The sequence below is a fragment of the Phyllostomus discolor genome, chromosome 10, assembly GCF_004126475.2.
Source record: "Phyllostomus discolor isolate MPI-MPIP mPhyDis1 chromosome 10, mPhyDis1.pri.v3, whole genome shotgun sequence".
Taxonomy (NCBI): Eukaryota; Metazoa; Chordata; class Mammalia; order Chiroptera; family Phyllostomidae; genus Phyllostomus; species Phyllostomus discolor.
In genome coordinates this window covers 47095123-47122507 of record NC_040912.2, presented here as the reverse complement: position 1 = coordinate 47122507, position 27385 = coordinate 47095123, and the positions used below count along the sequence as shown (strand labels likewise).

At 33.2% G+C, this 27385-nt stretch overlaps 1 protein-coding gene across 5 annotated transcripts in view; it reads right to left on the bottom strand.

Annotated features, from left to right (window-relative positions):
• KMT2E (lysine methyltransferase 2E (inactive)) overlaps positions 1–27385 on the bottom strand; it is an 89684-nt gene that overhangs the window by 26475 nt on the left and 35824 nt on the right. For 4 of the 5 annotated variants that reach the window (XM_028525180.2, XM_028525179.2, XM_036010740.1 and 1 more), the window contains 9 exons: positions 15609–15723; positions 14335–14564; positions 10974–11054; positions 6935–6993; positions 5653–5825; positions 5229–5267; positions 1802–2032; positions 1550–1680; positions 399–516 (listed from right to left, as the gene is read on the bottom strand). In XM_028525180.2, the coding sequence (XP_028380981.1) occupies positions 399–516; positions 1550–1680; positions 1802–2032; positions 5229–5267; positions 5653–5825; positions 6935–6993; positions 10974–11054; positions 14335–14564; positions 15609–15723 (1177 nt within the window). Of the gene's footprint in view, positions 1–398; positions 517–1549; positions 1681–1801; positions 2033–5228; positions 5268–5652; positions 5826–6934; positions 6994–10973; positions 11055–13842; positions 13932–14334; positions 14565–15608; positions 15724–27385 lie in introns of all 5 variants that reach the window. The other variant, XM_028525182.2, reaches the window with a different exon arrangement.

The window sequence follows — 27385 nt, the reverse complement described above, 5'->3', positions numbered from 1 at the left end:
ACTAATACTGTATAACTACAAAATTGAAAGTGTATTTTTCCACATTAAAACACAATTTTATTGTAGCATGTACAAAAGCTACTTCAGCTTTTGGTGTTGTCATCTATCTTGATCAAATCAGAACATGTATTTGACCCACATTTATAGAGCTTCTAGGATAAAACAGAAGCTCTAATATTTCCTCTTAGAAGGAACATCACAATTTCTTTAATGTGCAAAGTATTAATTTTTAAGAGTACAAAGCCAATATCACCTAACTTTTCACAATGGAAAGATGCTGTAGTATAAAAAGCAACAATGGTTAATAAGTGTTTTTAAGCTATCCCAAAGTACTGGGGTTAATACTCAGGTTGCACATACCCCCAACCCATCTCAAAAAAAGGTTTCTATAAGCTTACCTCTGCATTGGGTGTACAAGAACGCCTAATGAACCGAGCCTCATTCCCAAAAGTCCTTGCATCAACACACATTTCTAGCCCATGAAATTTAGAATAGAATAAAACAAAAGGGTATGGTCTACAAAGAAAGAAATGTATTATAAACTATTAATATTTTGAATTTAAGGAAACTTCTAAAAGACTCACAGTAAGTAGTAAAGCCAAGAGTTGAATTATAAAGCAGTTTGATAGCAGAACCTATTCTTAACCACAGGTTAGTTCATGCTAGTAATATTTTTATCTGTTCCTATAACCTTACATAAATCAAAGGTAATTAACTGGAGGTGGAAACTCAAATTTACAAAGAAACATAAAAAGGAAGTACTCATAACTGGATGGCTTTAAAGTACCCATCTCATAGTGCATTTAAGTGTTTCATTTATAACACTGTTTCAGTCAAATCTGCTACATAAAAGGGAAGGAGTCCCCTATATCTTTTGTATCTTAAGTAAAAACTCAAGAAACAACAAGAAATATAAACGAGAAATATTTTTAATAACTTTAGTATACAGACTGAGAATGTTATCTCCCTAGAGATACAAACATAATACTTCTATACCTCAGCAAAGCATGGCTATGACAGGATTGCATCAATTTCCCCCCAAAATTACAAACCACAGAAAAGGTCTCCAAAGCCATTCCACACCCAGAAAAGTATGAGTTGAAAATGGTGGCAATGATGTAAAACCAAATCAAAACTAATTAAGAGGAAGCGGCTTTTGCCTGTGACAGTCACTAATAGTCTTTTCAAGTTCTAGCAAGTGTATTATAAGAAATTAGGAAAGGTCCTGGATTGATACAGTTCCTTTAATTTCAGGTAATCTAGTTTTTAATTAACATACACCTATATTGCTGCAGTTTATCTTTGAAGTAGATTTTTTTTGTGTGTCAGCAAAATAAAAATGGGTAAGAGACTGATGAATATATCTCTGCATTTTTATGTTGTTATGTTTTATTACAGTTCAAAGGTCACTGTTCAACTACACTACAATTTTAAATATAAAATGATCACTTATGAAAACAAAGTACATATAAACACAGCATCTCGCTAAAATAGCCAATATTGAATATATAACAATAAAAAACTACTATGGAGAAATAAATGAACATACCTCTTAAAGAAATATCCATTTGCTTCAAATTGTTCTCTTAGCATAAATTTCCCTCTATATTCAATAATAAGTGCATCAGGAGGCAAATCTTTTGCAGATTTCAGAATTTTCTTATTTTTTTGTATGTGGCTCTAAAATCAGAGAAATATTAAGATTAATTAAACTTGAATTCCTTTAATCTAACTACTTAAGATATACAGTAGAAAAAGGGTTTTGTTTTATTACTTTTTGGCAAATGATATATATATTTACCTCTACAGGAGGTTTGAAGAGCAAATTGTTGGTATTTAGATTTGATTTATTTATCTCTTTTTTGTCATTTCCATTGCCTAATCTCAGAGCTATTCTTTGTGCCTCCCTCTGAACACTCTCACTATACTGGTTATTATTTGCCTCTTCATATCGATCCATCCATGCTTTGATTTTTGTTTCCCATCCAAAATTTGAACCATCAGATGAAGGATCAATCTCTGGAGCTGAACCCTAAAATCACAGCAAATTAAGCATCAGTATCTGGACTTAAAGTATTTATATATACACACATAATATGCACAAAATAAATAACAATCCATACAAAATATAAACTAGAAATAATATTAGGCTAAGTTGGTCCTAGTGAAGAGACGACCATAAATGACCAGTTTACTACATTTTTATACTGCATGCTACACAAACATGAGTTGGAAAACCGAGGAAAGCTGAGTTAACATGGAATAGTAGAAATTCAAGTTTCATTGTCACTACTGTAGCTAATAGAGGCTATCAATAAAATTGCAAACCCAAAGATTTGTAGTCACTGTCAACTAATGGTTAAAAAAAGATAGCAAATGAAATTTTTTATTTTAGAGACTGACAATATCTATTCTGTACTCACAGTTCTATTGAGCCGGATAAATGTGTGATTATTATGTAAACTACACATACTGCATATTAAGTATAAACTTATTTTTATATACTAAAATTTTAACGTTTTATAACAAAAATGTATTTTGATATCTTAATTTAGTGTAATTCCAGTTGTCCACAGTATAAATCTGACATGTGAATGTTTTACAGAATGTGAAATGATCAAAATGGTCCATAGCCTAAATTCATAATGAGGGCAAGGACCTTCAAGCTTAAGTGCTTACTCCTCCTCTATAGCCCCTATTAAAACCTGTAAGATAAGAATAAATGCCAAGTAATAAAGTTACTGCGTTTCTTCTTAATGTTACAAAACAAAATGGGGATTTTTTTCCACTGGGACGCAATTTATAGAAAAGCACAGTTACCATACATTTAAAAAATTTATTAAAACCAGAACTCCCATGAATAACTCTTTCTTGCAATCTTTGGATAAAAATCAATTAATGCTGATAACAAGAACATATATTTTATCTTATTAGCATAATTCAAATTTATAACATTTAACATGTGAAATTTCAATTTAGTTGTAAATGCCATTCACTGTTTTCTTTCTACAACATGAAACTTTGAGAATCAATTTTTTTCTATATGAACAACCTAAAAGGCAGCATGTGAAATTTTTTATTTTAGAGACTGACATTATCTATAAATAACTGAAATTTTAACATCATATACAGATTTCACAAAGACCCTTATATATCCTGTTAGACATTTACATGTATAAAGAAACACTAAAATTTACTATCAGTCAACCTTCCATATTCTTTTCTACAGTAAAGCAACTTACAATTGAACCATGAACACAGGTTTGAATTGTGTTCCACTTATATGTGGATTTTTTTCAATAAATACCTATGTTGTTTTCAATCTATGGTTGGGAGTCTGTGGATGCAAGGGCCTGACTGTATGCACTGATCTATGCCATCTTATATAGGGGACTTGATATCTCTGGAGCACCCTGGAACCAAGTCTCCTCGGACATTAAATGACAACTTAAGTTTTGGGGGAGTCTCGAGTTATACTCGAATTTTTAACTGCATAGGGAGTTGACATCTGTAACCCCAGCATCAACTATATAGTAAGTTGCTCAACTATTTGGTGGGGATAGATTTCACTAATTGATATTTTATGTACTTACCTATTCTATACCATAATGATCACTTGATATAGAACAGATATTTATACAAATGAGACAGTACATGTTAAGTCTTCTCTCAGCTTTTCAAAAGACATCTATCCAGTTTTCAAATTTTTCTGTTTTGCATCTCCCCCTGCCACCCCCCGAAAAAACCCCTCTATACTGACATGGTATATCTTTAATACAGCTCTTCTATATTTCTCGAACCTTATAAATGCTAGAGAATTATAGATTAAAACTGTAATGATTTTAAAGATATCTTCAAGGTAAGAAAAAGCTATTTTTAAAAGTGCACAAAGGCCCTAGCTGGCATAGCTCAGTGGATTGAGCGCGGGCTGCGAACCAAAGTGTCGCAGGTTCAATTCCCAGCCAGGGTACATTCCTGGGTTGCAGGCCATAACCCCCAGCAACCACACATTGATGTTTCTCTCTCTCTCTCTCTCCCCCGCCCCCTCTCTCTCTCTCTCTCTCTCTCCCTCCCTTGCCTCTCTAAAAAAATAAATAAATAAATAAAATCTTTTAAAAAAAAAGTGCACAAAGACTCACCACTCTATGTAATAAATGAAAATATTTCAGCTAAGTAAAACATGCTTCTTCCTCATTAGGCCTGCTATTGAAGTGATTAGATAAATTGGGAAGAAAGGAGAATTGCTGGAGTACCAATTTTTCTAACAGCTTAATCCAAAAACTTTTTCAAATCTCTATTCTGTGTCAGAGAAAATACCATAAAACCAAGTTTAACATAGTAAGTATAAAATCCTAACTGTAATACAAAGAACGTTTCATGAAACTTTGGACTTAATGTATGCTAAGTGACACCATGCATTAACATTCTTAAGCAAGACAAAAACACCCAAAAAGAATCACTGTACAACTGTTTAATGATTTGTTTTCTAGGCATGTGAAATAATGAATTATTATGAATAGTTATTATGAATAATCACTGAATAATCATACCATGTGAATAACAAATATACTGTAACATGCTCCCCACATCCTATTTTAACATCTGACAATGTGAAAAACCCACTAGTCTTTACTGCCTAATTTAAAAGCTATAGTAACACTGTACAGCTGACCTCTGTGATTCAACACAAACCTATCTCTTAGAGAGAGGCAGGGGTGGGGAACCTTGCTTCTCTCAGCAATCTTAGCATCTACAAAATTGAGGATTTATTGTAATTAATTCAAGATATAAGTGACTAGTCTTACATGGTGGATCTATGATGATTTTATAGTATTTTATAACAACTGATAACTAAATCACTGGAATCTGAACTATGCAAAGAAGTAAATTTTCAAATTCCAAATGTGATTTTGCATTCATATGTCTAGTATATTAACACCTAATGTACTGGGGACATGGAATGCAATAACTGAAATTCAGATTACTCAAAATTTTAATATTAGAAATTGCTGATATATCGCCTCATTTTGGCTGTTTTTAAACAGTGTTAATAAACTCAGAGTGGTATATTTATCCGATTAGAATTCTCTATGGCTCCAATTCTGATAAAAACAATAAGCAATGAAATTACATACAAATGAAAAAAAGCACAAAAATTATGAAAAAGTAACAGTAAACTCCTGAATAATTGACAGCTGCTATTAAGGGTTTAAATTTAACATGTTTACCTTAACTCTTGATGATTTCCTAGATCCTTCACGAAAGGCCTGAAATAAAATGGAATTCTTGAGTTTTGGATATAATTAAAACTTAACAATCAGTCGGTTTACTGAAGCTTTTTACTGAAGTCTCACAATAACAAAAAGTTTGGTGTAACCAATATCATAAAAACTAGGGAAATGTTTAAGTAAATAAAGTCATCTACCAGAATACTATTCTGCTATTAAAAATAGAATACAGATTATGTAAGAACATGAAATATGTTTATGATATAATGCTAAGAAAAAGTCTAAGTTTTCTGTGTGATCACCATTACAACCATAGAAAAACATTTGCTAAACATTGAAAGGATATAAAAAATACAGTAGTTCCTGTAAAATTCCTTTCAGCTCCCACCACTTTCTTACTCATCTAAAAAAATGAAAAACTTACTTTTTTACATTTTGAAATGTTTTGTTCTTTCTCCCCACTTTTTTTCCTTCTTTTATCATTAACCTTAGAAACTCTTGAAGCAGTTAAAGTAAGTGATGTTGGGGTATGCTGAAATGCAGTATATAATTCCACAGGAACCTCATCACCACTCTCAGTTGCACTAGTATCACCATCTTCAAAAGCAAAATAAAAATTAATGCACGTAAAATACTTCTATTTCAAACAATGAAAGAGCATTCCGCATGAGAAACTATTATATATCCATCTTTCTGAAGAATAAACTTTTTTTTCACTTCCTCACTTACTTCATTCATATTAAGATACCTTGAAATGCAAGCTACAAATGTCAGTAGTCATACATTAAACTAGAAAGGATACAAAAGTCTGACAACACACTGAGCTGGAGTGACTGTGGGAAATACACAGCATACATTGCCAGTGGAAATTCAAAATTCACTCCAAAAGGTAGCCAGATCTAGAAAAATTCTATGTACACAACCTGTTCGCCCAACACTCGCATTTCTAGGGATCAATCCAAAGAGAAAATGGCAAAAGACAAAAGACTTATCCAAGAGGGTTTTGTTGAAGGTACTATTTGTATTAAAAACAAAAAATACTAGAAATAACCCAAATGTCAATCAAACAGGAGTAGTTCAATAAACTTTCGTTATTCAAATACACCTCGCCCTGGCTGGTGTGGCTCAGTGGATTGAGCACCAGCCTGTGAATTGAGGGGTCACCAGTTGGATTCCCAGTCTGGGCACATAGCTGGGTTGCAAGCCAGGTCCCCAGTTGCGGGCACGTGAGAAGCAACCACACATTGATGTTTCTCTCCCTCTCTTTCTCCTTCCCTTCCCCTTTGTCTAAAAATAAATAAAACTTAAAAAAAAAACCCCAAAACAAAAAACCACCTATATTGGCATCAACATGTTTTAAACTAAAATGAAAGTTGTATCAAATGTTATACTTCTAAATTCTGTTCCTAAAAATGAAAGGAACGTGATTCCAAATCATAAACTAATGGATCCCCATTTTTCTGAAGAGCAAATATATTTTAACTTCTTTAAATCAATAGGTTACCTATATGTAGAAAGCTATGAATGATTTAAAATTTTTATTTTAGTGTCCTCTAGTTTCCACATTTAAAATCTGTATTTGAGATGGTAAATTATATATAATCAATATATATCAAGTAAAGTGTTTACATACAACTAAAAATATGCAAGCCACTTATTCTCTCAATCACACTAATCCTAATTCAGTACAGATCCTTTTCACCCACCTGACAAATTTTCCCTTTTCCGACGTTGTAGTAGCACCGCCCTCTCTTTATCCAAACTCCTACATTAAAATATTAACATGATTATTATTTATCAAACTTTCATGAATTTAGATATAAAGCAAATCTGTTTTTAATGTGATAAACTTACAAATTCTCTAATATTCTCACTGGAAAACCAACAGTATAAAATATATGTCCTATCCCTTGCCTTGCACTGAACTTAATCTAGCATTATTAGCATTTGATGCCAGTTTAGTCACTACAATTGAATATTTAATATTTAAAGCAAGAAGTCTGGAAAAAATGTTAACAATGCAATATATGTAACAAAAATTACAAATTAAATTTCTTAAAAGAAATGTATGATACTAAATTAGAATCTATTTGCATTATACCATTTGCCTAAAATTATTTTCACTTTTGAAATAATAAACGCAAAACGTTTAACAATTAAGTAAAATATTTCATTAACCTCTTCCAGCCTCTACTCATAAAATACATTACATCATAAATAGTAATTGTTTTACTTCTCTCCCTCATGTTTTAATCTCTTACTTATTAGTCTAGAGGTCAAATAACACTAGATTGTTATTTTTAGATGGAAGAATAAGGGCTCTAGACTGAAATGCCTACAGCACAGTAACAGGCTTGCCTTAGGTCTACTAGGATATGTACAGTAACTATCCTATTGCATCACTGATAACTATCCTAGTCATCACAGAATGAGATAAGCAGAAATTGCTCAACAGACTGCCCTACCTACAGGTGAGTTTTTAATCAACTCTTACTGAATTCATCAACAGATATTTACCCCATCAAAAAATCCTTGGTCTTATAAAGTAAAACAAAATCACTCAGAAAAGCCTCACTCATAGTAAAGAAATGGAAAGTATAATGCTAAGATTACCATTTCTCACCTAGTTAAACTGGCAAATCCAAGTCTGTCAAACACTCTATTGTGAGGCTTGGGAAAATAGACATGCTTATCCATTATTGGTGGGAATTCAAAATGGTACAGCTCCTAATGGAGGGAAATTTGGTGATATCTAACAAAACTTTGCATTTATATTTGCCCTTTTATTGAACAATCTTGTTTCTATTTCCAATGACAAAAGACTGGAAACAACTCAAATGTCCATTCAAAGGGGACTGGATGAATAAACTACAGTACATGAAAAAAATGGACAACCTTGAAGCAATAGAGAGAAACGAGTCAATCTCTATATACTATTTAGTGATCTTCAGCATATATTTTTAAGAGAAAAAAAGAAATGTGGCAAAAACTCCATATGATACTGCTTACCTAGGTAAGGAGGGGAATACAAATAAATACATATCTGATTCTAGTAAGAAAACAATGGAAAAATGGTATTTTTTAAAAATTGCTATTTTGGGGGTACAAGGAACAGGGACAGAAATTAGACTTACTTGAATATACTTTGTTTTAAATATGTGACTTCAGAATGATGGGACTCTTCTTGAATAATTATACCAATATATAATTATAGAAACACAGTACAAAAAGCAATCCTTAAAAATAAAAACAACTATAGGATTACTCATATATTTCTGGTAGGAATGTAAACTGGTACAACTACTCTACAAAAAAGTTCCATAATATTGTATTAAACTAACATATGACTAAGCAATTTCACTCTCAGACATTTATCCCAGAGAAAACAAAACTTAGGTTCAAAACCTGTACACAAATGTTCCTACCAACTTCATTTGTAACAATCAAAAAGTAGAAATAACCCAATGTTTTTTAATGGGTGAATGGTTAAACAAACTGTGGTATATATATATACACCACAGAACACTACTCATCGGTAAAAAAGAATGAAATACTGATACACGCAGCAAATTGGCTGCTCTCCAGGGAATTGCACTGAGTAAAAAAAGCCAATCCCCAAAGGTCCTAACTGTATGATTCTATTCATGTAAAATTCTTGAAATGACAAATTACAGAAACTGAGTTTAGCTTAATGGATACCAGAGGTCAGGGACAGGAGGGGCAGGAGGTGGGAAGTTGAAATCACTATAAAAGACAACATGAGGGATCCTTATGATGAAAATGTTTTGTCAATATTCTTGTTGTACCGTATTGATAGTTTTGTAGGATATTACTGGGAAAAACTGGTGAGGGATACACAGGATCTCTGTATTACTTCACAACTGCATATGAATTTACAACTAGAAGGTCTAATTTTTAAAAATCAAAATAAAACTAATAAAATCAGCGTAACTCTGTATCCAGTTGGTGTTATGACCACAAAGTACAATTTTCTCAGGAGACTTTAAATACAATAAATTAACAATAAATCCTTTGGGAAAACTAAGGAATAAAAAATCTAAACTGTTTTACCTAATCACATTGTTGGTACTAGCGTTGGCATTACTACAATTGAAACTGTTGTGTTCTATGGGATTAAGAAAGTGAGTACCAGTAATTATGCTATTCTAATTACATTAATGTCTGTGTTATTGAGAACTAGGATAAAAGGAGATATAGATGAAACAGAGAAATGGTTAAGTGGCATATAGATGTGGAATTACAATGATGTACACCTGAAACTTACATAACATTATATACCAACTTTATCTCAGTACAAAGAAGGTTAAACAAAATTTATTCCTTTTCCCTGTATTCCAAAATGTAATTGCAATTATCAGTATAAACTGATGTATTTTATCTTAAAAATAAAGAGACAAAACATTTCCTAGCTTTGTCTGCTAAAACAGATGTGGGAACAGTGATCAGTCTAATAGGAAGAAGCATGACTACCTCTTTGAGATTCTGATCTTGAAAACCAATTCTGATTTTGGGGAACAGAAGTATAAGATAAGCTTGAGACATCTTGTCATATCAGGCAGCACAAAAACTATCAAGCACTACTAGGGTACGGTCGAAATGACCTAAGAGCCAACCTGAAGAGGTTCCCATCAACCAAAAATGGGGCAAAATTTGAACATCAACAAAGATCTAATAGACTGACATCCAGTATGTTTCAATCTCTGAGTTCATAATGATACTTAAAATCTTTTTTCATTATTCTAAAAACTGGTAAATAGAGGCTAAGAATCCAAAGCATCCATCCTGTCTTTCTTCATTGAAATATACCTTAAAAGAACTGAACAGTTAGTATGGGGACATGTTTTTCTATAGAATATTTCAGCTAATACGTGATGAGCAATAAAATTAACAAGTCACTAACGTGCAGCCCTTAATAAATTAATGGATGTAAAGAATGACTTTAAAGGAGACTGGGGTTGGTGGGGTAAGAGGAGTAGGTTTAGGTTACTCTGGACTTAGGAGATGTATATCAATCAATCAGCATTTTAGCAGTGGCTAAAAGATAATAGATTTTGTTCCATGTATGATAATGGTTTTATGGTCATGATTATTTTAAAATAATTCTTTTATATACATAAATATATATTTAAATACATATGATATATATGAATGGAATAATATATCTGGGATTTACATTAAAATAGTATGTGAAGGGGAGAAGAAACACATGGCAATATAAATGAAAAGAGATTGCTGACAATTGTTGAAGAAGGGTGGTGGAAATATGCAAGTTCATTATAGTATTTTATTTTTATACAGATTTAAAATGTCCATAATAAAAAGATTTTTTAAAAACACCAAAATGGGTCAGGGAGAAACATTACTGCAACAGGCGGAAAGATAGTATCAATTTACAAAATTCTGTAAACTAAGGCAATGTCCTCCTAGTAACTCTTTAAGATAGTGCATTCCAGTAAAAAAACATGCCACCACTTAGAAGATGCACTATTACTTTAAGCATCATTAATAAAGTAAAAATGCTACAAAGTAAACCAATGGGAAGATTTTTCCTGATTTTCGAGGTGTCAGAATGCAAAAAAAAAAAACCCCATAAAAATTAAAAGTGTATCTAGAATTGATAAAATATCCATTCATTTTTTAAATCTAGAATTCATACATAACTTCTATTAACTAAAGATTATCTAAGTAAAATTACTGGCAATTTTATTGGTATGTACAACTTACCGAGGCTGACAACGTTCACATAGATATGTATCAGGAATATGCTGCCTATCAATCCCCATGCAGTCAATATGTTGCCAAACACTTAAAAAGAAAAAAAAACAGCAGAACATATAAAGTATTTTTAAAATCATCCTTAAATGAAGATTTGATATTCCATTTAACTACTACTTAGGTGCCTACTTTGACTTTAGTACTGTAAAAGTACCAAAATGTGCTGTGAGAAATTCATAAAAATAGATCCTGAGGGAGATAAAACTTTGAGATGTAAAAACAAGAGGACAGCCCTTGACTGGTGTGGCTCAGTGGGGAGGGCGTCCTCCCACAGACTGAAGGGTCTCTGGTTCAATCCCTGGTCAGAGCACATGTCTGGGTTGTGGGGCCAAGCCCCCAGTTGGGGGTGTGAGTGTGGGGGCAGCCGATTGATGTTTCTCTTGTACATTGTTGTTTCTCTCCCTCTCTTTCTCCCTCCCTTCCCCATTCTCTAAAAATAAATAAATCTTTTTTAAAAGAGGACAAATTTAAGATTATATATAATGAAAGTTTGTAAAGAAAATATAATTTTAAACTGTAAAAGATATACATTATAAATATTATTAGCAATCACAAAGTAGAGAAGGCCATACTACTTGGAGTTAATGGAAAAAGCACCCTGGAGAACAGTGAACTTAAATAGAACCTTGTTTAGGAAATTAGGAAGAAAAGATTCGTTATTGTAGCAATGTTTTCTTCAAGTAGGCAGGTAGGAGGAGCAACAGCCAGAAAGTGCTTAACATCTATGAAGAGGAATGTTCATTTTGAAAAACAGAGAAGGATGAACACAGATTAGTAATGTGTAGTCAGATTATATAAAATTTGGAATGTCAAGATGTGTGTAGATTTCCTCTAACTGGCAACAGGTAATAACTAGATGCTTTGATGATACACACTGTAAATTCAAAAAAGTAAAACTGAAAGCAAGCTGTGGCCAAGTAGCTCAGTTGGTTAGAGCGCTGTCCTGATACACCAAGGTGGCAGGCTCGATCCCTTGTCAGGGGACATACAAGAACCAACCTATGAATGCATCAATAAGTGGAACAATAAACAGATGTTTCTCTCTCTCTCTCCCCACCTTCCTTCATCACTCTGAAATCAATAAATTAAAAAATACTTCTGAAAAAAACTGAAAGCAGAAAAAACAAGAGGCTTTAGCAAAATTCCAGACCTGAGTTAAAAGACAGAACTAGAATGATGGCAGAGAACATGAAGTTAAAGAATCCAATAAACATTCCATGAGGACAGAGATTAAATCTGTTCTCTGTTCTCTAATTATTTTTAATGGAATACATGGTCCAGATTGAGGCAAACTTCTCTATGTTATTATTATTGTATTTTATTGCCAAGATTTTGATTGGTCTAAAATTGATATATATGCCTGTTTCTAAAAGGCCTTAATCTTTTATATAGTAATTAGCCACTTCTAACATACAAAGCTATTAAATTAAAGTTATCATATTGTTCTTCACTTCTTAATTGAGAACCTTGGGACAAGAACTGGTAGAATGTGGAAGGCAATGATATGTACATATCAAAGATGTGGGGGGAAAGCAAAAAACCAAAACAAAACAAAAGGCAGAGCACCTAACAAGGATGGTCAGAATAACAAATTACTAATTTAAATTTGGGGGGGGGGTGAGCAATGATGTCATGCAGACAACAGAAGAAAAAAAACTAGAAAATGAGTAAATGATCTGAGTCACACTTGAAAGAGATGAGTATGGGCAACAGAAACATGAAAATACATAGAAGCAATGTCAAACGAGAACAGAGGAGAAATGATTAAGCCCTGCTATATACTACAGGTGAAGCAGAAAAATAGAATGATAAAAAAATAGATTCCTAACAAAGAGAACACTGAAAAGCAAATACCTTGAGTAACCCAAAAAGGGTAAATTGGTCCTTTAAAAATTTATAGATAAGTATAAATCCTAAAGACTATTTCACTATTTTCTAGTAGGGATAACTATATTATATATAGATCGTTGTAATTAAACCAAAAAAAAAAACACTGTTTAGATTGTGCATTAAAATAAAAACATTGAAAATGGTAATGTAATCTATCACATTAGACAAAACCAGTTAAAAGAAACCACTTTTATATTACTGGTTAAAATATGAATTGATATTTTCTAATAAGTAGCTAATTAAAAATAATGAGGAAAACAAGTTAATACTGGTTATTTTTAAATTTACCTCATGAATAAATTTACTTAAGTGACTGCTCGTGGTACTGATAGGTGTCACAGGAAATGAGAATTTATTTTTAAATTTGAAGAGTACCACAATATGGTTTTATTAATATTAACTCAAATATTAAAGTAACAACTTCCCTTAAAAATGGTATCAAATTTCATATTTCACTTAAAACTACTTTTCCCCTTTTAGCAAAGACAGGTAAATGAACTTTTGGAAATATAACCCTAACTGCATGTTTATAATCAATAACACCCAAGCCCTAATAACTTAACCTAATAAATGGGAACACTATTACAAAATAATGCAAACTAACTTATATTTGGCTGTGGGATGCATATTTACACTCACACTCAAATATTTATATATGCTGGACTATTTCAAATAAGTAACAAAGCTATGCCATAAAGACCAGACCCAGGGAATTCTGTAAAGCTATCAAAATTTCTTAACTTCTATAGTGCACTGCTTAAATACTCTGATTCCCACACTATGCGGGGGATGGACTCAGTAACTTTCAAGCTGAAATCCTACTGTTCCCTCTCCATCCTCCCCAACTCCCTCCCACCAAAAAAAGAAAAACAGAACAAAAAAAGAAAGAAAAAAGAAAACAAAGCCCCACTTTCTGTCCCAATCACACCTTCTCTAGGGGAAGAGGTCTTTCTTGGTGGTTGAACCAGGGTTGGGGGAGGGGAGACTGTGGTTCTGGTTCAAGGAGACTCCAGAGTGCTGCAAGGTTCAAGTCAAAAGGAGGTGAGAGAGTCAGGTCAAACAAACATCAATCAAAATGTATAATTTCCCCCAAACTGGAAAATCACAGTTGATTACACAGCACAAATAATTCCAAAGGAAATACAAAGGACTCAATTCTCTCATTTCTATCTTGTCTACTAGTTATGTAGTTATATTACTATTACATGAGTGAAAAGAGAGATGTGATCCTATGTGAATAATTATCAAAACTGACTGCCTAATACTCCATTAAGAATGAGGAGTTCTAATCAACTTTAAGATAGTTTTTTCCCATAGGGGCTTTTTTAGGAACAAAACAGACTGCAATGACAGTAGCAGAAGTCTCATTTTAAAGTGCATTCATTAAACAAAAATAAACTAGTGGTGTGAAATATTTTACCTGCATTTGTCACAACAGATCATGTATCCATCATCATGTGTAAAACCGCATATACACCTGGTTACATCAGTACCATAACTTCCATCCTCAGATGTGCTGATTGTAGTAGCACTGGAAGTTTCATCAAAATTAGGAGTGGTAAATATGCCTACTTCATTTTTGCTAATAAGAACTGATGGAGGAGGGGAGGCCGGAGGTGTTGGAGGAGGACGAGCACCATAATTATGGTCCTGGATTATTGAACATAAATACAGCACAATGTAATTTCAACAATGATATGAGCTAATAAGCAAGTTAAAATTCAATCCTTAATTTGAATATTCAAGAGATGAAATTAGCCCATTTCTTCCATAACAGCTCTAAAATAATGACTTGGTGAAACTAAATATTAAACTATACTACTAAGTAAAAATGTCAGTCTACAATCTTGGTCACCTCACAATGATTTCCTTCAAACTCCACTCCCTCAACCCCCAAATTAGAGGATATCCTCACAGTCCTATAGTCACATATCTCCACTTTCAAGATAAAAGAAGGTGCAAAATGTGAGAAGTAAACAAAACAAAAAACTCAGGAATGCAGAGGCTAAAGAATAACAAAACAACTACAAAAGACATTATCACTATAAAGTATTAATAGGAGATTTTTAAAAATTGAGTGTTTTTTATGCTGGCCAGGGTAATAAAAATCTCTCATAATTGTACCTCAATATCACATATGTGTCCAGTTTTGCAACTGTTCCAATCTAAGTTCTGCCTCTTACTAGCTATGCAATATTGAATGAGTTAAATGAGATAAGCTTTCATTTTCTCAGCTATGAAGTAGAAATGAAAATTATATCTATCTCATGAAGTTTTTTCTGTAGATTAAATGAGGTATTATATGTAAAAATTCTTACCAGAGTCTGGCACATAAGTGCTCAATAAATGGTAACTATATCATTTTCTATAAGAATTACTCTGTAACTTAAAATTATTGGTAGATAGTACAATTCTACCTACAGTCTTTTTATGAAGAACAGACTTTAACACCAAGCTACTAATAGCACAAAATAAAAATAATAGTAATAATAACACCTCTAAAGACTTCCCCTTAAATTTTAATCCCTTCAATAGTTAGAACAATGAAATATTAAACTATAAATTATATACCTGTTTAGATTAGTATAAAACAAGTATGCCTTTTAAATATTCAGTTTTAAGCACAATACCACACACATACTTTCAACTGCTAGATACAAAAAATACCCTTCTAGAGAAATGCTTGACACTTACCGCATAGGGCAAACCAATGTAACTGTGTGAATGATGCGAGCTGCTGGTATATAACTGGTGGGGGTAACTGTTGGATTTCTCAACTACCACAGGGCTAGCTTCTACAGATTCTGGTCTGGAGGGAAAAAAGTTGCATCAAGGAGAATTCCATTTATTCTTTTCCTTTTAATCAATTTAAAATTATAAACACTAATTTTATTGGCTATACACAAAGTCTTTTTTTCAAGATCGTATTTATTTATTTTTGGAGAGAGGGGAAAGGAGGAAGAAAGAAAGGGAGAGAAACATCAACATGAGAGAGAAACATCGATTGGTTGCCTTTTTTTTTTTAACTGAGAGTCATTTTTTTCTTTTGTCATTGCCAATAAAATATTTTTATACTAGACAGGCACCCTGTGGATAAGATATATCCTATCTAAATTCCATATCATAACAAAACTTTTGCTTAAGTAAAATAAATGTCCCTTTCGAGTTCAAATATAGTTTCCCTATCATTAAAAAATATTACTAAAGTTTAAACGTTATATAATACAGTCAGTGATACAGGGGATGCTAAGCACAAGGGTAGGTAAAAGTGGTAGAAATAATTTAAACTGGACTAAGGGCACACTGACTATACAGACCCCAATATGAATGTGAAGTATACATTTCACTTATGTAAAACTACAGATGGTCCCAATTTACAGTGGTTCAATTTATGATTTTTCGACTTTACAAACATTAGAAAACAATATGTATTCAATGGAAACCAGCTAGGCTAAGCTATGATGTTTGATAGGCCAGGTGTATTAAATACATTTTTGACTAATGATATTTTTAACTTATTAAGGGTTTATCAGGACCTAAGCTCATTGTAAGTCAAGCAACATCTGTATGTGTTATAGTGTGGCAAAGATACAGTAAATCTTGGAAATACTAGTAAAGCTAAGAAATAGGAATCTCACACTAAACCAAAGCTTGCTTATTAAAAAATACAAGCAGCAGCCTAAGGTAGTGTAAGATCAGCAGGTCTGGCCTGGTAATGGTTGTGATGGTGACTTGGCCAACTACTGATACAACCGGTAGTAACAACTCACCCATGGTGGTTGATTTGTAAGCTCCTTGGCCTAACATTTATATACCTCACTCTCTCAACTTCTTTAGTCATATCAATCCTCCTGAGCCCTATTCTGGTAATTTCTATCAATCAACATGGGTGCTGAACCTACTTCTGAGGACAGTTCATACTAAAATTAACCTCTCCTTTGCATACTCGCAACATGACTCATTTCCATGCCTTTATTCTTACCAATAACCACCACTTGAGATGACTTTTCTTCATAATAACCCTTATTCTATCTCTTATCCAAAACTTTACGTAGAACTTAGTACAATTTGCATTCTTCATGGTCTAAGACTTCTTCATGCAATTACACTCTAATTCGTCATATTTCTATAGTCAACTACTTCTTGATATACTGCCTGCCTTTCACTCATTACTTGCACAGTCTCAGCTTAGCTCCATGTTGCCACTGCTGGGAGACCCAGCGTGCTACACTCAGTAGAGAGAGGGAGGCACAAACTCAGGGTATTAAATGGTCTGAAGGAGATTACAAAAGAAGAGTCTCCAAAATGTTCTGAATAGTCTAAAAACAAGTACTCACCTAATATCTATGCTGTTGTATTAAAATTCGCCTACTCATTCTCTTTAAATAGAAATATTTTTAATTTTAAAATTATACATGCTTATAATATAAAATACAGAGGCACATAAGAAAATGAAAGACCATGCCTTCATCCAAACCCCAGACATACCCATATTAAGATGCTGTGTATCCTCCTCTAAACCTTCTATTCATAAATATATCTAACAGTTATTTTGTAAAAACTGGTAATGTATACTATATGATTCACACTTTGCTTCTTCCAGTTTTCAGTGTCAATACGTATCTGGGAATAATTGCTTATTTCATTGTATGAATGTACCACAACTTGCTTAACAATTTCCCTATTGTTGGATATTTAATTGTTTCTATTTTTCACTGTTAAAGACATCACTGCAATTGTACACCCTTCCATGTATCTGTTCTGCATACATGGTGGTATTTCCACAACCTGGATTCCTGGAGGTAGATATACTAAACAAAGGGGAAAATGCAAATAAAATAGATAGATGCTGCCTAACTACCTTTGATTACAACATTTTATTCCTTCCGAATTCTTTAAAAATTACATAGGAGGAGGAGGAAGTGGAGTTTTAGCAATTCCTGATCTACATTACTATTATTAAAGCTACATGTAGCAATTGTGGCCAGAAAAATTCACTCTTAAGGATTTAGAGTAAACTCTGAATGTATTACTAAAGAGTATGGCAAAAATGTTGATAGTATGGAGTAACTAACAGTTAGAAATAAAAATAAAACTTGCAGTGCAAGCATGTAAACAAGTCACAAACGCCCTGCATAACCTCATGATTCAAATTAAAGCTGTGGTACTGACAAGCTGGCAATGTAAGAAGGCAGAGAAACTTTACCAAGATGCTCATTTCTAATGACATTTCTTACTAAAAGTAATTTCTAAAAGGTTAACAATTATATAAAAAATCTGATATATTTTAAGGATTTTCCTAAAATATAAGATAGCGTTTTTCTTTAAGTAACAGGGCAACAAATATCCATAGAAGTATTCTTTAAAAGTCCCATGCTGATATCCAATGCCAGGACATAATAAATCTGAAAACAATGCTGTGATGAATACCAAAGTCAAGTATCCTTTGATTGAGTATTCCCATCTTTAGAAATTTATCCTAAGAAAGTAACCCCCCACTAAAGACCCTCAGAATTGAGATGTTCAGGGAAATACTACTCATAAACTAATTATAGAAAACTAGATGTGAAGAGCAGAAATCATTCCAATGTCCAATCAATAAAAAAATGATTCATTAAATCCAAGCAAACCTATCATATTTATGTATTGATGAACAGCTCAATAGAAATTCACACTAATAAAATCACTATATTCAGGCCATAGGAATTTTCCTCAAAATCTGCTGAAATATTATCACAAACTTTTAATAAATTTTTAATGACAGGACTAGAGAGACTATGCAATAATAAATTTTGTGTAAAAGTTGCTACAGTGCTCTAGACAATTTACATATATTCACATAAATACTCAGCTAATATACAGGTACAACATTTATCATCAAGTAAGAAACTACATTAGCATGGTATTTCTATTTCTACAAATAATTTTGTATCAAAACATAAACCATGGTGCTGTGTTCATCCTATAAATAAAATTTCACTTACATAATTTCAATGTCACTTTTCAGAGTGTGTGGTATTTGTACTCATTCATATATTGCTTTGTATATGTTCTTAAATCAATTAAGACAGTAATCATTCCCAAAAAGATAATCTCTTTACCTATGAAACTGCCCAAAAGATACCATTCTAGTCTGGAAATTCAAACTGTTCAAAAATGGCAATCAATTAGAGTATTCTCAATATATAAGCAATAAGGTATGGTCAAAACCACCAGAATCTGTAGATGAACTCACTTTTTCAAAACTTTGAATTGTTTCCCATAAGTAGAGGAACTAAATGCACCAAAAGAGATTCTAATATGCAACTTGGCTCTAAAACTGAATTAAAAAGTATGCTCTTGCCCTAGCTGGTGTGGCTGAGCTGGCTGGAGCACTGTCCCACAAACCAAAAGGTCATGGGTTCAATTCCCAGGCAGGGCACATGCCTAGGTCACATGTTTGGTCTCTGGTCTGGGCCTGTACAAGAGGCAACAGATCGATGTTTCTTTCCTTCTATCTCTCCCTGGCCCCCACTACAACCCCTCCTTTTCTCTTTCTCTAAAATCAATAAGCATGTCCTTGGGTGAGGAATTAAAAAAATATATATATAGTAGTATACTCTCTTGTTAACTAAGCCAACACTTGGGTACTGACTGCTTCTTTTGGAAGTTCCATACCAGCTAATAAATGCAGAAGAAATGACCAAATTAGAAAAATCACCAATCTTCAACCCTCAACAAAAACCAGATTTAGGCAAGAAATAAGTACGGAAACTAACACCTTGAAAAAGGTTGAAAGCCATTTAAAGGATAAGGTTTATAAAGGCCTATTCATCATTCCTATCTTCACTGGAAGTTAGACAATCAAGTTTTATGTGCCTCTCCTAATGTCATACAATATAAAGTACAAAGTCCCACATAGAAAATATCATGCTAAAAAGAAAAATGAGAGAAAAGGTTGGGGGTGGGGGATTTGAAGCTAATCACATCTCTAGATCTAAAAGCCAGGTAGAATACTACATGACACCAAATTCAGAATGTTGAAACTTCTATAGGCCAAATGATCCAGTTTCTTCAACTGATATAAGGGAAAACAAATCTAAAAGGTTGTCACAGATGAAAGCACATTCAAAAGACAGATTCAAAAGACATTTCAGTCAAATACAATGTGTGCATCCTGTTTGGATCCCAATTTAAACACACCAATTACAAAAACACATTTTTGAGATGAGTGAGGAAAGTCTGAAAATAAACTGGTATTTTAAGGGTATTTTTTATTTAAAAAGTATTCTTACTTGTTCTTTGAGATAGCAGTATTGTGGTTTTAAAAAAAGTCCCTATCTCTTAGTGATGTACACTGCAATATATAACTAAAAAGACACAGAATTTGTTCTTAAATACTTTAAAAAAACTGTGGAATAGAGAAAAGATTGGCAAAATTGTGAATACTCCTAAGGCTGAGTAATGGCCACTTGGGAGTAATACTGCTCTCCCTACTGCTGTATTTGTTTATTTAAAAAACATTTTTTAAGTTCCCCAAGTTTTTCTTTTAATCTTACATTTAATGTCCTTTATACAGGGGGTACCTAAAAGAATGGTCTACTATCTCCTTTTCTCCCACATCAGGAATATGTACTGGGTATTTCTATTTCTAAACCTCTATCTGTGGAATCTCTCAACACTTCTTTAATTTCAACACTTTTCTCAAGGCTCACTTCAAAGTGCTCTTTAAGGAGCACCTTCCTGATTGCTTCAACTCATCATAATTTTATAATTCCTATGGATTCCTATAGCACTTATTTACTGTATTATTCATTTATTACTTACATGCTGTCAACTACCTTCTCACATGCATTTATTATTTTCTCTCCTAGACTCCATCAAAATTAACAAGTTTTCTCTAGTAGAAAGAATACCGAATTGGGACTTATATGTCTGAGGCTGGCCATTTGATGGATATAGCTGGGTATTCACCTTTCTGAACTTAAACTTTTATTTGTAAAGTGGAATTACATATACCTGTGCTTCACCTTCTTCCCAGCAATACAGAATAAAGCTCAAATCATACAAAGAATCTGAAAATGCATTTTCTCAACTATTATGAATTATACAGATGTGTAACTACTTATTTCCTCAGAAATACCTCTCAGGTATTACTAGGAATATTCAGTCTGAAGTTGCTTTTAAATTATTTTAAGACCTTACCTCCACAGTAATTCAAGGGTCCAAACAGAGTGGTTCTCGGTCTGAGTCTAGCTACATCTATTCTAAAAAAATCACTAAATTTGCAAGGTATCAAATCATTGTTATATTAAAATCATTTAATGGAGGAATAAATATGTGTCAAAGTAAACTCCTTATAAAGTTTATTCATTTTAAAGTATACTCCTATAACTCCCAAAATTATATTGAAATAAGTGCCTTGAAATAAAGTGGTTCCTTTGTAACCCTTTTGTAAAGCAGGTTTTTAAAATATATTTTCTTAAAGTTGAGTCTATACATACATATGAATTTTTTTAAAGATTTTATTTATTTGTAGAGAGGGAAAGGGAAGGAAAAAGAGAGGGAGACAAATATCAATGTGTGGCTGCCTCTCAAGCATTCCCTACTGGTGGCCTGGCCCACAACCTAGGCATGTGCCCTGACTGGGAACTGAACCGCCAAACCTTTGGTTTGTAGCCTGTGCTCAATCCACTGAGCTACACCAGCCAGGGCCATACATATGAATTTTTCACATACTAAAACACTAAACTTTACATCAAGAAATGTAATGTGTAACCAACCATAAATCTGTAATGTTGTTATAATAAGGTTTCAAAATTCAAAATGTAATGTCATGGTGATACAGGACATTAAATTAACCAGGAAAATAAAATAAATTGTATTGTTACATTGTATATTTATGTATCATTAATCTAATAGGAACGCAAAGTAATATACATACATTCCTTTTCTGTACTTTCCTTCCTTGTCTCTTTTAATGACATTGTAAGCTCCAGGAGTCAAGGACCTATTACTGTAGAAAAGATTTAGTACAAGCAAAATAGGAAATAGAAATGATATAATAGAATGGGATTAACATTCTTGTTTTAGTTCCAATAACTGCTTAAACCATCCTAATTTCAATACAAAAGATAAGCAAGGAATCACTGTCACTGGCAGCAGAAAAATTTTAAATGTTTAAATTGTTTTTAAATTAATAATTTTAAAGTTTCTGGCTTCAAAGATTTTTAAAGGACTATACAAAGGTATATTAAGCCTTAAGCATGCCAATGAAAAATCAACATAATTGTATGGAATACTTAATACAGTATATATGTAGGGTTTATGTATATTAGCAAGATCTGACAATGCATTAAATTCATTGTTCACACAGTCTAGTTATCCAACGTGATGAACTAAGAAGTAGTATGTGCTCCTTGGAGAAAAGTGACTATTATACTCAGAACCTTTGTAAGGAATACTTTATTGTCTTCAGTTACTCTCTTTAACACTCTAAAAGGCACTTTGTTGTTTTTATGTTTTAAGATTAGGTGACTAAGAACCTATCCATATAGATGGCTTCACTCATACCTCCACTGAACTACCTGTTTCACAAGACACAGTTCTCAATCCTATTAACTATCGTTATAACACAGCCCCTTAAGTGCTAGTGATCAATTATCCTTCTTCAGATCCATTTTTTCCTTCAATAAGGTATGTCAGACGGGCAGGCAGGACACTCTAGTCATGAGTATAATATACTCTGTACAAAGTGATAATGACCATTATTAGCTGGATTTAGCAGTGTTCTATACAAAAGTCATCTCATGATGATGATCATTTTGCTTGACATAGCAGTTTACTATATACCAAAATCAAGAAATTTGTGACCTTACCCCATAGTAAAATATTTGCCATTTTCTGCTAACTCACAGTCTTCTCAAATCTGTATCTTATCACCACTAAAATAACCTTTCAGTAGTTGAAGAATGAATCTAGATATATCATTTTGCAGTACCTATTTCAAAGAAGCCATATAAGTATTAAAAATAAGAGTAACTTTAGTAATGCTGGAGGGCACCACTGTGTTTTTATCACTTCATCTAAAAAGTTTAACCTACACTATGCTTCCATCTATAAATCCCATTCACAGAATTTTTGTCTAAGTTTTCTGGTGGACTTACCTTACAGTCAAAAGAGCACACAAACTGTAATTCAAGAATTAGTTCTATGATAATGCTCACCACATGTTTAAGGTACCTTGTTAGATGCTAGAAAGAATAAAAGGATTATAAAACACACTCATATTCCTCAAAGAGTTTTTTATCTCAGGAGGAGCAGCAGGTTAGCAAAAAGAGACAAGTACACAAAAACCACCATAAACGGCAAGGAGAGGGTAATGCTACAAAAAAAAAAAGGGGGTATGGGTAAATGCTTAACAAAACCCTTTCCTCTTCTGCATGTGACTGTGACCTTCAGTTTATTTTCTACTTCTGTTCCCCCCCCCCAAAACTGATAAAGTAATTGTATGTATTGCTAGGTACATTAACAAAAATGGCCCTTGACTGGTAAATTAATTACATCCGGAGTGGGAAACTATAAACACTTGATGTGGATGCCACAGTTTTGAACTTCCCCAAGGTGCAATGACAGAAATATAGTCACGGTCAGGGATTTCAAAATCACACTGATTTTCAAAGGGTAGATCTTCCAAACAGAAAATCAACCAGGAGACAACAGCCTTAAATGACACACTAGATCAGGGGTGTCAAACTCATTTTCACTGGGGACCAAATCAGCCTCATGGTTGCCTTAAAAGGGTCAAATGTAATTGTAGGACTGTTATATATAAATATAACTACTCCTTAACAGTTAAGCAAGAGCTCGGCACTGCCACTGGGTAGAAACAAGGTTCCAGGTTGGATAAAACAAGGTGGAGGGCAGGATTCAGCTTTTGGGCCTTGTGTTTGCCACCTGTGCACTAGGTCAAATGGATTTAACTAATATCTTCAGAGCATTTCACCCAAAAGGAGCACAATATATGTGCTTTTCAAGTGCACATGGAATGTTTTCTAGGATAGACCACATATTAGGACACAAAACAAGTCTCAATAAATTCAAGGCTGAAATCATATCAAGCATCTTCTCTGACCACAATGCTATAAAATTAGAAATCAATCACAAGAACACTGAAAAACACGCAAAGATATGGAAGTTAAATAACATGTTCTTAAATAATGAATGGGTCCACAATGAGATCAAAGAAGGAATCAAATGATTACTTGAAACAAATGAAAATGATGATACAACAAGCCCAAATCTGTAGGACACTGGGAAAGCAATCCTAAAAGTGATATTTACAGCATTATAGGCTTATCTCAAAAAGAAAAAACTCAAATAAACAATCTAACTTTACACTTAAAAGAACTTGAAAAACAACAACAAAGCCCAAAGTGAGTATAAGGAAGGAAATAATAAATATCAGATCAGAAATAAATGAAATAGAGTCTAAAAAAATTATACAAACGATCAATGAATCCAAGACCTGGGTCTTTGAAAAGATAAACAAGATTGACAAACCTTTAACCAGATTCATCAAGAAAAAAAGAGAGAGGACCCAAATAAATAAAATCAGAAACAAAAAAGGAGAAATAACAATTGACACCAAAGAAATGCAAAGGATTTTAAGAAAATATTATGAACAACTATATGCCAACAAACTAGACAACCTGAATAAAATGAATAAACTCCTATAAACATAAAATCTTCCAAAACTTAATCAGGAAGAATCAGAGAATCTGAATAGACAGATTACACCTAGTAAAATTGAAGCAGTAATCAAAAAACTCCCAACAAACAAAAGCCCTGGATGGGATGGCTTCACAGGTGAATTTTACCAAACATTCCGAGGACAACTAACACCTAGCCTTCTCAAACTATTTCATAAAATTCAAGAGAAAGGAAGGCTCCCAAACTCATTTTATGAGACCAGCATTATCCTAATTCCAAAACCAGATAACACACTATAAAGAAAATTATAAGCCAGTATCTCTGATGAACATAGCCACTAAAATACTTAATTAAATATTAGAAACTGAATACAGCAATGCATCAAAAAGATCATGATCAAGTGGAGTTTATTCTGGGAATGCAAGGTTGGTATAACATTAACAAATCAATAAATATGATTCACCACAGAAATAAAATGAGGATAAAACACGTGATCATATCAATAGATGCAGAAAAAGCATTTGATAAAATCCATCAGCCATTTATGATAAAAACTCTCAGCAAAGTGGGAATGGAGGGAACATACCTAAACATAATAAAGACCAGTTATAAAAAACCCACTGCCAGCATCATAATCAATGGGCAAAACTACAAGTATTCCCCTTAAGATAAGGAACGAGAGGGGTGTCCACTTTCACCTCTCCTATTCCACATGGTACTAGATGTCCTGGCCACAGCAATCAGAGAAAAAGAAAAAATAAAAGGCATCCAAATTGGAAAGGAAGAAGTAAAATGGTCTTTATTTGCAGATAATATGATACTATACATAGAGAACCCAAAAGATTCCACCAAGAAACTCCAAGAACTAAGAAATGAATTCAGCGAAATAGCAGGATGAAAAGTTAATAACTGGAAACCAGATGCATTTTTATACGCCAGTAATGAACTTACAGAACAGGAAATTAAGAAAACAATCTCAAGCCCTGGCTGGCGTAGCTCAGTGGATTGAGCGCGGGCTGGGAACCAAAGTGTCCCAGGTTCGATTCCCAGCCAGGGTACATTCCTGGGTTGCAGGCCATAACCCCCAGGAACCGCACATTGATGTTTCTCTCTCTCTCTCCCTCCCTCTCTCTCTCTCCTTCCCTCCCTAAAAAATAAATAAATAAAATCTCAAAAAAAAAAAGAAAAAGCTTTAAAAAAAAAAAAGATAAAGGGAAATGGCAATAATATGAAATTTGAAAAAAAAAAAAAAGAAAACAATCTCATTCTCAATTGCTTCAAAAAGAATGAAATACCTAGGAATAAACCTAACCAAAAATGTAAAAGACCTGTACTTGGAAAATTGTAAGACACTGGAGGAAAAAACTGAAGATACAAATAAGTGGAAGCACATACTGTGTTCATGGATAGGAAGAATTAACATAATTAAAATGGTCGTACTAACCAAAGCAATCTATAGATCCAACGCAATTCCTTTCAAAATTCCAATGACATATCTCACAGAACTAGAAGAAATTATTTCAAAAATTTACATGGAAGCACAAAAGACCCCACATAGCAACAGTAATCCTGAGAAAAAAGAACAAGGTCAGAGGAATCACAGTACCTAATATCAATCTATACTAAAAAGCGATAGTAATCAAAACAGTATGGTACTAGCATAAAAACAGACACAGAGTTCAATGGAACAGAACAGAGAGCACATAAATAAACTCACAACTTTATAGTCAATAAATCTTCAACAGAGGAAACAAGCACATACAATGAGCTAAAGATAGTTTATGCAATAAATGGTGTTGGGAAACTGGACAGGTACATGCACAAAAATGAAACTAGATCACGTTCTTACATCATGCACAAGAATAAATTCAAAATGCATCGAAGGCTTAAATGTTAGACCCAAAACCATAAAATTCACAGAAGAAAACAGAGGCAGCAAACTCACACATTGCTTGTGGCAACATTTTATCAAATATATCTCCCCAGGCAAGAGAAACAAAAGAAAAAATAAACCAATGGGACTACATCAAACTAAAAAGTTTTTACACAACAAAGGAAATCATCCACAAAATATAAAGACAACCCACAGTATGGGTGAACATATTCGCTGATACATCTGATAAGGGATTAATATCCAAAATTTGTAAGAACTTATAAAACTCAACACCAAAAAAACCCAATTAAAAAGTGGACAAAGGACCTGAATAGACACTTCTCCAAAGAGGACATACAGGTGGCCAACAGACGTATGAAAAGATACTCAACATCGTTAACCATCAAAGAAAAACAAACTTAAAACACCAATGAGGTATCATCTCATACCTGTCAGAATGGCTATCATGCATAAATCAACATACGACAAATGCTGGCTAGGATATTGGAGAAAGGGGAACATTGTTGGCGGGAATGCAGATTGGTGCAGCCAATGTGGAAAGCAGAATGGAGATACCTCAAAAATTTTACAAATGGAGCTGCCTTCGACCCAGCTATCTCACTTCTGGGAATATATATGAAAGAACTCAAAACACTAATTCAAAAGAACATAAGCACCCTTATGTTCACTGCAACATTAGTTACAATTGCCAAGATATGAAAGCAGCCCAAAATTTTCATCAGTAGATGAGTGGATAAAACAACTGTGGGACATTTACACAATGGAATACTACTTGGACAGAAAAAAGAACAAACTTTTACCCTTTGCAACAGTAATGGATGGACCCGGAGAATATTATGCTAGGTGAAAGAAGCCAGTCAGAGAAAGACAAATATGGTATGATTTC